The 12070-nt window shown below is 47.9% G+C and overlaps 3 protein-coding genes across 3 annotated transcripts; 1 reads left to right on the top strand and 2 right to left on the bottom strand.

The window, feature by feature from the left end:
- Positions 1–2745: 2745 nt before the first annotated feature.
- On the top strand, positions 2746–5221 carry Pmar_PMAR013047 (S antigen precursor, putative). The gene is made up of 10 exons (XM_002779930.1): positions 2746–2806; positions 2909–3002; positions 3046–3132; positions 3189–3359; positions 3606–3722; positions 4318–4374; positions 4422–4530; positions 4765–4897; positions 4957–5023; positions 5093–5221. The coding sequence occupies exons 1-10, from the start codon at positions 2769–2771 to the stop codon at positions 5177–5179; spliced, it is 960 nt and encodes a 319-aa protein (XP_002779976.1). The 5' UTR covers positions 2746–2768; the 3' UTR covers positions 5180–5221.
- Positions 5222–6354: 1133 nt separating this feature from the next.
- Pmar_PMAR013046 (Quinolone resistance protein norA, putative) lies at positions 6355–8815 on the bottom strand (the record flags this gene model as incomplete). The annotated part of the gene is made up of 10 exons (XM_002779929.1): positions 6355–6390; positions 6426–6511; positions 6574–6675; positions 6912–7034; positions 7082–7224; positions 7513–7741; positions 7881–8000; positions 8250–8374; positions 8418–8534; positions 8598–8815. The coding sequence occupies 10 exons, from the start codon at positions 8813–8815 to the stop codon at positions 6355–6357; spliced, it is 1299 nt and encodes a 432-aa protein (XP_002779975.1).
- Positions 8816–9183: 368 nt separating this feature from the next.
- On the bottom strand, positions 9184–10698 carry Pmar_PMAR013045 (Quinolone resistance protein norA, putative; the record flags this gene model as incomplete). The annotated part of the gene is made up of 8 exons (XM_002779928.1): positions 9184–9299; positions 9388–9489; positions 9542–9643; positions 9722–9844; positions 9897–10039; positions 10088–10310; positions 10379–10498; positions 10548–10698. The coding sequence occupies 8 exons, from the start codon at positions 10696–10698 to the stop codon at positions 9184–9186; spliced, it is 1080 nt and encodes a 359-aa protein (XP_002779974.1).
- Between the last annotated feature and the right edge of the window lie 1372 nt (positions 10699–12070).

Below are 12070 nucleotides of genomic sequence, written 5' to 3'. Positions count from 1 at the left end.
GAGCGTCTAGTAGAGGCACGAGTAGAGGTGAGTGTATAGTCGCTGAAGAGGTCGATGGAGAAGGACAGGAGCATACACGTCGATATGATGCTGTGCTCAAGAGGATCGAAGTCATGGCTGAGCAGCAGAGGAATATGCATCGCAAGTGGGTTCATCAAGGGCTGGGGTACAGTTTGAATGCTCTTGTGACTCACTAGCGTAGTGAAGTGTACCGCATCGTGCTCAGCGGTTGTGATTATTTGTGATAATGAGCTCATACTCATCCAGGCTGACTGTATATGCACATGGTCAACTACGTGTGTTGATGAGAATATGAAAATTCGTATTGGTTTCTGTACACTTCCATCTGAATTCGTATGTAACTTTTTATGAATACTGAGTAAACTCCTGAGCTGAGCTGAGGAAAGCGTACATATATTCCTACTCCAACACTTGAGTTGCATGCCGCAGCGAGTGCTCTACCGTAGATATGTAGAGGTTGCGGCTCGACTGGCCGAGGCTAACTCACAGCTGACTGCTAGGCCGATTGAGAGATGTGGAAGTAGTGACCGAGTGGTATGGCAAGTGGTGATACATGCTACCTTTAGAGCTCCAAGACGTACCATCGCAAACGGTTGAGTTGTCGACCAACGATGGGAGTGCTCAGACTGAGCGGACGGCGGTGTTGTTGTGTACGAGTAGCTGCCAGGCAGTGGCAGAGATGATATCAGACGGAACTCAGTGAGGTCTTGGGCCTTGTCCGCCATAATCAATGTCGTATAGGATGGAGCCGCGAAGCTTGGGGGTGTCTAGAGGAGTAGGGAGATGGGCCTCGGATAGAGGTACTCATGAGAGCGGGGAACACCCGTTATTGGCCTTTCGAGGTGCACCTCCTCCCTGCTTGTTATGTCCGCCTTTGGAAGAGGAGAATATGAGGTTGCGAGGAGCACTCGGTGGGTGGTCTGGCAGCGAGCTTACTACATGGCCTTAGATTGTAGTGAATTGATCCGAACCTAAGAATGCCTGTCGTGAAGAGAAGTCCTTGGATTTATGTATAACTTTTTTGGAGGCCTCTTTATCGATCACCGCCTAACAACACACACTGTGTCGGTTTATCAGACTCAATCGAATCCAGCGACAGCCGCTGAGAGGCGCAACTGCATCGCTAGAGTAATTCTATCTAAATAATATGATTGCTGGAGCACTCAGTCCTGCCGCACTAGCGAGCAAATCGAGTTGTTTACAACTTGTTTGATGGAGACCTCATGTAAATGTGTGACACATTTACATGAGGTCTTCATTATGTGAAAATTAATTATGTTATGTGTCCTAGCGTTACTCTAAAAATCATGACACTTTAGATCGGAGACGGGAGTTTGTGATATAGAGGCAATCTCAACAGGTGATAGTCACCAAGCTCTGGCCACAAGCGAGCGTAGCTGTTGTCAGCATCAACGAGTCATTCAGAGCCTCCACAAGAGGGTTGAGGTAACGGTGAGCGGTGCGATAAAATATACACATTGTCAATCACACATCATGTGTGACACATGTTGGTGCCAAAAATGAAAATTTTGAGGAAATTCCGGGAAATACTAAACTACTTTTCCACTTTTTACTCGGATTTGTGTATTACATCAGTTGAGGAAAGCAAACATATGTATCACCACACTAACGTGAAGTGTTAAGTTTGGTGATGCTGGATGTTGGTGCTGATCAGGAGCTACAGTCGAGCTTGTCAGTGGCAGAAGGTCAGTTAAAGTCTCGTAGTAAAGGAGTGCAGACTGTACGACGCCCAGTGGGACCCAGCAGTATGAGTATCGAGGAACGAGGGATGGCAGACAGGCTGGCGGCTGTACTTGGCAAGGCAGAGGTGAGAGGAGGGCGCCAAGTTGCTGTTGCTGTTCATGGTTTAGAGTCCAATACAAATAGGCTCAAGCAGACTATAGCAAACGGTATGCTCACAATACTATAGGATGAAGCTACGAATAGCGAGCAACTGAATGAGCTGCTCGCCTTGATAGTCGCCTCAATGGGAATGCATGAATTATGTGAAGTCGTGGTGAACTGGGGCGTCGATTCGGCTCGGACCAAGATTTGACAGACGGTTTCTGCACGTTCAGAATAGTCTTTCCCGACCAAGGCATGAGTACTCATATATGAGACTCTGTGTATGGAACATGGGTATCAAAGCGATGCTACTTCACTCGTACTCTTGGTCGACTGAGCCGAATCACAGCCTATGATAATTCGATACGTCCCTGTTGGTCGACTTCTATTTGAGTCGGTCCTCGTGTGTCAGAGGATGACGGCTAATCTGATCCGATCGCAATCATCGTCACCTCCTCGTAGCCGTCTAGTGAGAGGGAATGTTGAGGTTCAAGCCCCGAGGCTTGCCATGAAGCCGTCGTTGGGCAATCCGAAGCATGTTGAGACTGTCAGGGCCCTTAGAGAGGTATTCGAGTCGGCTTAGGGATTGCCTGGGTTCGTCGTTGTGTAGGAAATCGGTAATCTGCGTAGCGGAGCGGAGGTATTGAAAAGGGAGCTGGCACAGAGTCGGGAGGACAAACGACTCGCTCGAATTGATACGAGTCGCAGGCTTGCCTCTGCTAATGAGGAGATCGGCCGATTGAGCAAGGCAAGAAGGATGATATAGGAATCGGCGCGTGAGAGGTTTTTGGAATACTCACATGCTATTTAGGAGCATTACCTCGCCATGTGTCGAGTGATGAACTCAGGTGGTAGACTGTGAACGCAACGCTAAAGTGAAGTTAGCAAGTGAGGTGGCTGATATGGTGGAGGAATTGCGACGATCGAAGCAGAAGGCTAAGTAGGGTTGTCGGCAGCGCTCGAGTGATTCCGGTACGCGCATACTTGTGGACTTTTTTCCGAGATCCCTCGACTGGAATCATTGAGCTGGCCCTGATTTCAGCCAACAGGAAGTGAAGATACTCGCATTGCGAGAAGAGCTCAAAGTTGTCCGAGAATCTCTGAAGGAGAAAGAACGAGCCTTATCGGATGCTGAGGTAGGCTACGATAGATGTTTCTTCTTAGAGGAGTTATGTGTAGAACGCGGTGGACAGTAAGAGGGATGAGGTCGATGGCGAGCTGTTGAGCAAACTAAAGTCGTGTCGGAAGGACCTAAGATCACGTGAAGTGGGTGCATTGCCGGATAGAACGATTGCAGCTCGCGAGCTGAGTTGTATGTCCAGGGAATTATAAATGAATTGCGACGAGATATCTCCGCGAAGAAATGTGAAATGGTGGAAGCAGAATCAAGGATAAGTGACCTTGAGGCGAGACTGAAGACCGTCAAGATGGAGGCCCAGCGTCAGGGGAGGACGGCTGAGCAGATGAAAAGCAAAGCCATGGAAGCACGAGAGGTAGAGTATAGTCGGTGCTCGTAATGAATTTGTTCATGAACCGTAGACATGTTCGCTGTGGACGGTGTGGTGAAATATGCACATGGTCAACTTCGTGTGTTGGTGATAATATGAGAATTCTGGGCGAAACTATTGTCGGTTTTTGTACATTTCTACCCGCAGTCGCGTGTGATTTCTCATAATGTGACGGAGAAGCTCGTGAACTATGCTGGGAAAACTAAACACATATTCCAACACTGACTGTAGGCGTTGGCAATAGCTAATCGGGCTGGAGAGGATGCCAAGGATAAGGAGAACAGGTTACGAAGTGAGACCGAGCGCTTGAAGCGACAATTAGAAGTAACGACGCGGAAGCTCGAGAAGGTAAGTGGAGATAGTCTCCCCCTTATACCGTGAAGGTGGATCTTCTTGTGACGTTCATGTCAGTAGTCTCTGCCGAGGTCTTCTCTGGCTAGCGTTCATGTGAACTGGGGAGAACTCGGTGTTCCCTTTAGCTTATAGAGTACTGAATTCATAGTTTACATAAAGTTATCAACTATATATTATTGGAGTTTCACCCTAGTGATATGAGAAAACATCAGTGAAAAACATATTTTACGACTACTACAGGCCGCGAATATCGCGTTTTTCACCGAGTTTTACGCCACTTCACGTAAAACGGGTTGTGAAACTCCATTATATTTTTATGTTTATATAATAATATATTTATGTATCGATTATCATTATACCATACATTCATATCATTACATCATATATCACCTATATGTACTACTATAACATCATTATATGTTTATAATATATAGACTATTAACACATGTTTATTTATATAATTATTCTGGGAAGTAGTCGATAGTATCAGCTTTGAACTCATCGGCAGCAGTGATTTCTACCAACCTGTGTAGTGCATCTGACTCGAGTGGGGGATAGTTGCTGCGATGGCTATGATCAGTATGCCCAGGTGAGCTCACAAGTCGAGATGATGAGAGAGCAAGAAGCGAGACGGGCTGAAGATGCAGTAAGTCTTTGTTCGTGGCGATTCTCCAGGTGGATTATTATTCGCAGATTCGCACCGATCGACAAGCTCGCAAACGGAGCCCTCGACTATTGTCCGGCCGACGGAATTCTCGTCACAGCATGGATAATCATTGGAAAGAGAGACATAGAGCTTTGCGTACGGAGGGCTCATCGAAATGCTACTACCAACTCGATGCCATTGACGTCGTATTCTCGTGCGGTGAGCGTACAGTAATCAGGCTCGTGAATTCTTTAACATTGCAGTAGTCGATCTGTCAAGGACATACTGTCAACGTCCGTCGTAGTGGTGGTAAATACACTAGGGAGCCTAGTTCGATAGGGATGACCGCTCTGAGAAATTTTTCTTCGGCTGAGGCTGTCTGTGCTTCAGACACGGTGGGAAATAAGTCGTGCGAAGCAGGTCACTTGCATGGAGCAGAGAACTCAGACCTCTCCAGCGTGTTGGAAATGACTAGTAGAGATATAAGATCAGGATCAGCTGAAAATGACTCCGACTTGCATATGTAAGTCGGGAATGGATTCAGCCTTCTCCACAGAATGCGCTGCTTGTTATCCTCCTCAGGATAACCCTCGCATCACTCGGGCAGACTGATAGCAACTCAGTTCGGGGTGAAGATCTTCTCGCAAAAGTGAGAAGAATCCGCAGTGCCGGCCCCGCACGGGTTTCTTAGAACACGGCATCGGTGTTGGTTTCGCAGGCTATACGAGAGTCTTTGACGATACTCGAGCTAAGTCCTGAGGAAGCCGCTGGTTTTCTACGACCACTTGAACACACTAATCCATGAGACTGTCATCATGACAGTCGTTCTGCCCTATGAGGGTCTATCGCTTCATTCATTCATAATGTGCTCGATGTTGTGTTGTCATATAGTGTTGCAACGGTGGAGTGTTGATAGCAAGGAGGAAGGAATGCATATCATGCATTGCATGAGGATCTTTGGCGCTAGTGGGCTGAGAACGACGGCGCTGCATAGGAACTACAACGCTTTGATTCTGTGGTGCGGTTTTTGCAGCATGGCGCCACTCCAGCGGTGGCTCATCATTGATGGAGGAGATGGGTAACTTCCGCTGATTGTTGTTACAGTTATTAGGTGTAGGTTAATGTTAAGACAAGCCTGCATGGAGGTAGTTGAAATCATCTATACGGGTCATCTGGCACTCCATCGAGCGGGTCCCGCAACGGTGAATGGTTCCCTTCCCATCAGTTGCTGCCAACAAGAGTAAATACATACCCGATACAGGATTCGAATCTATGATCACCTGCTCCGTAGGCTCGCTGCCTGATACATCCTTAGGGATGAGTACGTTAACTTTGATCGTTCAGCTCTTCAAAACGAATGAATTGACAACTAGCCCAAAACCAACCCCCGGGAGGGAATGAAACCTTTTTATAGGAACGAGCACGAAGCTGCACATTTTATAGCTGCAACGAGACAAGAACAGCGAATAGTATTGGCTAATAAAACTACATAAATCAAGAGCGGTGAGAAAACACAGTTGAGAATTCTCCGTTTAAAGCGCCCAGAAGCAGCAGTAACTCCACTGCATCATACGAGATCTCTGCGAATACCCGACGATGAGCGCGTTCAAACCGCAGTGTTTGTAGATCGAGACTCTTCCTCAACTGTTGAAGCAACGTCCTGAGCGTCTGTAGCCTGATGATTGGACGGCGGTCTCTTAGCGGCTCCCATCAGCTCGTTCGAGGTGTTCGGAGCGGCTGCCATTTTGAACAGCTTCAATTGATATTCGATTCCGAAGTGAATGCCAAGACCTGGGGGGAAAGCGGTCCTCTGACGATGACAGCTTTCGACATCACTCTGATTGTGAGCTACAACGGCGTTATTTTTGCATTCCACTTAGGGAACAAAAGAAGAGATGAGGGAAGCGACTGAGTTGCTCGTGAATTCGAGTTAGTTCGAACGGTAGAATAATTCCGATAAATATACGTTACTTTAATATCTCACTGAATGACTCGTGCTAATCCATAGACAGCAATCTACAGTGCGGAGTCTTACATGCAAGTGAACCCACACAAGATAGTATAACACTGAGATAGAATGGATACGTCGGATCAAGATCATAGAGATCACCACCCACCAGAGGCCCTACGATGCCACCTGAGAAGAGATGCATCATTCAAAGTCCAGTCCGAGTCAACACATGAAGAAAATATACTTACCGACATTGGCAGCACCCATGACGGAGGAATTGATGAGACCTCGCTTTTTTGGTGGTGCGATGACCGAGTTGAAATAAGCCATACCAGCGAAATACAAGGCGGCTGAGGGAGATAAGCATAAAAGCGACGAAGACTGGGAGGAAGGGGGACAATCCGTGCTATAAACGATAGTAGTTCACACCAGTAGCGTTTGGGATTAGCGTAAACCATTCAATGCTGCAGAAAGCCTTTCTGCATCTGTTTAAGATCCACAGTCCGCGCCTCGAATGCAGTGTGGGAAACAATAGCTTTTTTCATCAACTATTCGTGACGGCGAATACACAATCGTCCATCCTTACTTCCGGCCTGGATGCACATACCCAGGAAAATAACTCCAACGAGGTTGTCTATGAAAGGAACACCAATTATACCGATGGATATGAGCATCCCAATCGAGCCGAGTAACGCCGACTCGAGCAAATCTGACGAGAAGAACATAAAAATGTTGAACTCAAGCGAGCCCGCTCACGAGTTAAAGGCAGATAAATACAGTTAACCACGATTGATGCTATAGCCTGAATGCCCAGTACTCCGCCGTTTGCCGATGTTGATAGATGATACTGATCGGCACCTACTAGACCGAAGACAGTCGACCAGTTTATTTGAAGGTACCTGAGTAAGGAGGGAATTGGTAAGGCGCCTTTCGATCTGACCTCCACAGATGCAGCTCGTGATTCACAAAGGCATTATAACGGTGTCGCGAGAACATTCACGATTCCTCTATCGTTCTATAAACCGGGGTGGCAAACCAACGAGCAGTCGCATCTACTCTTATAAGCGGCGGTTCAAGCGCCGCACACGCTCATCCACTCACACGTTAACACTTTTGTTCTGCACGATTTTTCCTACTTCACCAACTCTAAAGTGTCTCAGTGAACCGTTAGTAAATTCCCAACTTACTGTCCCGAGAAAGACGCAATAGCAAGGCAGACAACAGTCGGCCAGAGGTATTTGTTAGCTGGAGGCTCTTTATCCTCCGGGCGGCGAGCAAATCGATTCACAGGCATACCATGCTCATCCTTCACCAAAGACTCCCTCAGGAAGATATACATAAACACCAGTAGAATCGCAGAGATAACACCAATAAAGTAGAATGGAAAGGAAAGACTAACGCTGGCTAGAGCACCACCTGAAACCAGAAACATTGACACCGCTCTAATCACAAACATTGGCTGATGGAATTTCATCGAGTGAAGCTATAGATCTATGGACTCAGCCACAGCAATATCAAGTCCTGATCGGTTATGGAATGATCGGCCAACCCTCACCTATCGCAGGCCCTAGACTTTGTCCCACCACCACAAACAAGCCCATGAAGACACCATAGAGCTTCATATCGATAGGCCGACTACTATCTGTAAGGTACGCCATAATACAAGGTCTAGTACCTAATGAGACAACACCGAGCCGCTGCGAGAACACTCAAGCACCTTGGCACTGAAACTGTACAGTTTACACGGGACAACCATAATAGTAATACCTATCGTTATACGCAATACCTCACAGAAATCACGATCGCTCTCATTGCAGAGGCGGCCCTACTGCACGTAAATGTCAGGGCTATAGTGTGAGTTTTGCGTACGTCCCCGCGTCGTGATTCCCAGAAACATAGAACGATGAAGTCCCCCTTGGAGTACCAGCGGCAACCCCAGCCATAGCACGGAAGCCGGCAAAACTGCCGATATCCCAAGCGTTGGCCATGAGGAACTGAGCAACGGTGTAGATAGTCATTGCCGACAGAAACACTGGACGACGACCGAGTCTGAGGAGACCACTCGAGTACTAGTTCCAGGGAGGCGCGCTACCTATCACTGAGTGGTCCGGTGACTAGAGAGGCAAGGAACGTCCCCACAGCATAAGCAGCCATTAGAATAGAGGCGGCTGTACCCTGGTTCATATCGGGAGCTAGATCCTCGATATACCTGATGCAGGGATCAGTGATGCACAACTGGTATGGACGCGCCGCATTGCGAGTCTATCCTTACCATGGTGTGACGGGTGCCAATAGTGTACTCCCCAACCACTCTAGGAAGATGCTAAAGAATATCATGACTAGATCGGCCACCCGTCTCGGTCGGTATTTAATGCGGTAGAACAGCCTCTTCCAATGATTGAGGGTGTAATACTCACTTGGGGGCAACGGACCATCGCTACCTCCATCACAAAGCGGCAATATCTTCCAGAGTTTCTTCATCGCCACCATGATGGCAGACAAGAACACCGAATGGTGGTGAAGTCGCTATACCCAAGAGGGACAACTGGAAAGCCAACTCCAATGAAAATGATAAAGTACACATACTCCCGCAATACCGTGGCATATACCAATCGACTAGAGTAGGCGGACACTGTTGCGATCGATGGACAAACTCAACATGCATTTCCAATGAGCGGTTCGAGGATGATCGTCCTCACTAAAGACAGCAACTAAGGGAACGGTGGAAGCTAACTCTTCCATGATAACCGAACAGCGAACGCCGTTCGAATGAACCACCCTTCCAATGAAGGGAATCAATTGGTGCGGTGTACAACTGCACTGGGGAGAATGCCTCCGAAGCACTGGGTCTTTACGCGTTAAACCGAAAATGTGCGAGTAGTAGACTGATCGTCATGAACATCAGTCATTAGTCCTTCTACAGCATCATCATTTAACTTCGACTGATGTGCTATACCCATCTGGATACCAAAACCTAAGAAGCGGACTTCGATCACAACTGCGGCCGCGAATTCGATCCGTCCAGCAACAGCGTAAATGCTCTCGAATCGTCAACAACTTACAGGCTAGGCCTCCGAGACAGGAGACACCGACAGACAGGTAGAACGGAGCGGCTGTGTTCAAGCCGTACAGAATACCGGCAGCGAATGGACCGAAAATTCCACCTATCAATATCGACAATGACAACAACAGCATACACTCGAGCGGGATACTCACCAGAATTCGCAGAGGCCATGATGACAGAATTGACGAGTCCTCTCGTTTTAGGGGGGCAAACACTTGCCGAGAAGTACCCCATACCGGCAAAGTAACACATCGCTGAAAATACGAATTGCTCAATCGGTTAGGGAGCATATCCGCCTAGATGATGAGCCAGGTTCAATCCCCACGCCCTACCTCCTCCTTGGATAGCCATGCCCAAGAAAATAACCCCGACCAGGTTGTGTATAAAGGGAACGATAACGATAAGGCAAGAAAAGAACAGACCAATGCTTGCCACCAGAGCCGGCTCGATAACACCTAAAATGGAGAACGTCCACCTACACTTCGAAGCACCATGAAAGTCACTCACGAGTAACCGGCACGTAAACAATATTCACAGCAATCATCGCAAGGACACCAATACTGAGAACTCCACCATTCTGGCTAGGGTTGAGATGATACTGCTCCGAGCCTAGCAGGCCGAATACAGTAGACCAGTTGATCTCTATATACCTAAAGACGAGCTGTATGACAGTCGGAAGGGCCAAACAGAGTGCGCACTGTCCTGCGAAAGCTGCCAAGGCCATACAGGCGACCGTGGGCCACAGGAACTTGTTCTTAGCCATGACGACCTCAGGTCCTCCCGTTCTTCGTATAGGCATGCCGTTCTCATCTTTATGCAACGATTCAGTGAGGAACAACAGAAGCAGCAATACAAGGATCGCTCCTAGCACACCGACGAAGTAGAAGGGGAAGGACAGAGTTATCTCGGCCAAAGCTCCACCTGGAAAGAAGGAAAAATACAACGAAAGTCACAACCACATCGCGCTCAACTATCCTTGCGAGCCTTACCAATGCTTGGTCCGACTGCTTGGCCGACCACAACACACAATCCAAACATAACACCGTACATCTTCATGTCCTCGTATCGACTGCTATCGAGGATGAACGCCATGATCACCGGACGGGTACCTTGGGAACAATCCCTGTTGGCGAGAGACCTCCAAGTTGAAGTGATTACCAGCAGCGACACCTCCCATAGCGCGGAAGCCAGCGAAGCTTCCCAAGTCCCAGGCATTGGCTACAAGGAACTGCGAGACCATGAATATTGTCATAGCGCCCACGATGACGGGACGACGCCCAATCCTGTCTGATATCGGACCGGTAACCATCGATGAACAGAATGTGCCAACTGCATATGATGCCATCAGTACGGAGGCAGCCGTGCCTGGGTTCATACCAGGAGCGAGTTTCTCAACGTACCTGTCAAAACCGCGAAGTCAGTCACCATTGATTGCAGAAAGCTCACCAAGGCGTCACTGGTGCCAGCATAGTATTGGCCAGCCACTCGAGGAACAGACTCGCAAAGATGAGGACCAGGTCCAGAATCCGCCTCGGATGGTACCTCAGTCTGTACGCCAATCTACTAGGCGCTCTGAGCTTGTAATAATCCTCATCAGTTAGAGGGCCCTTGCGTGGCCTGTCCGAGATAAGCAGAAAACTCCATAATTCAACCATGGTGGAACAAAGGTAAAGGCAACTAAGCACGCAATAGGAACCAAGAACTCAGCTGTGCGGTCAGAGCGGTTCAAAAAACTAACCCAGAAATCATGGTTCAATCGTGGAGGAGAATGTGCCTTCCTCGCCGACTTCCCGATGAGTCGCCGAATAACATCGATATCGCTGGACCGCTCGTATTTCTATGTATGTGTGACGTTACTTCTACTGTACTCTCCCGCTGATGAACCCCTCAGCTAACTACTTTTATCATGAAGGCTCACACAAATACTGTCTCCTCCGTGCGATCAGATAAGCTGTACTCTCTTTAAATGATTGACTTGTAGCTGGTGTAGCCGATAGCTCTTTTGTTGTTGTTGTTGTTGTTCTTGTTCTTGTTGTTGTTGTTGTTGTTGTTGTTGTTGTTGTTGTTCTTGTTGTTGTTGTTCTTGTTGTTGTTGTTGTTGTTGTTCTTGTTGTTGTGTGAGTCGACTCCGTTCGGCCACCTCAATATAGTATATTTGTCAGTAGGCAGGTTGTACCTTTCTGGCGAGGGAGTGTCTGGAATTCGCCGTGCGCGTGCATGTTACCGGTGGATAAGCTCAGTGCGTCATCAAGATAGTCCTTGGGCTTGTCATTTTTGTCATTCCACAAGCGGCGGTGTGACGTACTGGTTTCGCTATCTGCTACCGTTATCTCGTGACGAAAGTACATGGAATATAGAGTCACCACTACTTGTCAAGTAGTATGAGCCTCGGCAGACGCGACTATCAATCAACCACTGGGGAGAGAAGAGTGTTGTTGCAGCTCTCCCTCATCTCAGATCATTCAAGCTCCCGTTACCCTTCCTAATGCTCACGATCAAGTACACCGTGCGTGACCCTGATACTCTTTGCTATACCGTTAGTAAGACCACTATTGCGCAGATGATTGATCACAATGAACTCAATCGTGAGTCCCACAGAGACATCATTGGAGATCTTTTTTTGTTACCTCCACGGAGGTAGTGGTAAAGCTGCGGAACCACAACAACACTAAAACGAGAAA

This window comes from Perkinsus marinus (genome assembly GCF_000006405.1).
Source record: "Perkinsus marinus ATCC 50983 genomic scaffold scf_1104296945006, whole genome shotgun sequence".
Classification (NCBI taxonomy): Eukaryota; Perkinsozoa; order Perkinsida; family Perkinsidae; genus Perkinsus; species Perkinsus marinus.
The sequence above is the reverse complement of the archived record's forward strand: the minus strand, read 5'-3'. Positions and strand labels throughout refer to the sequence as shown.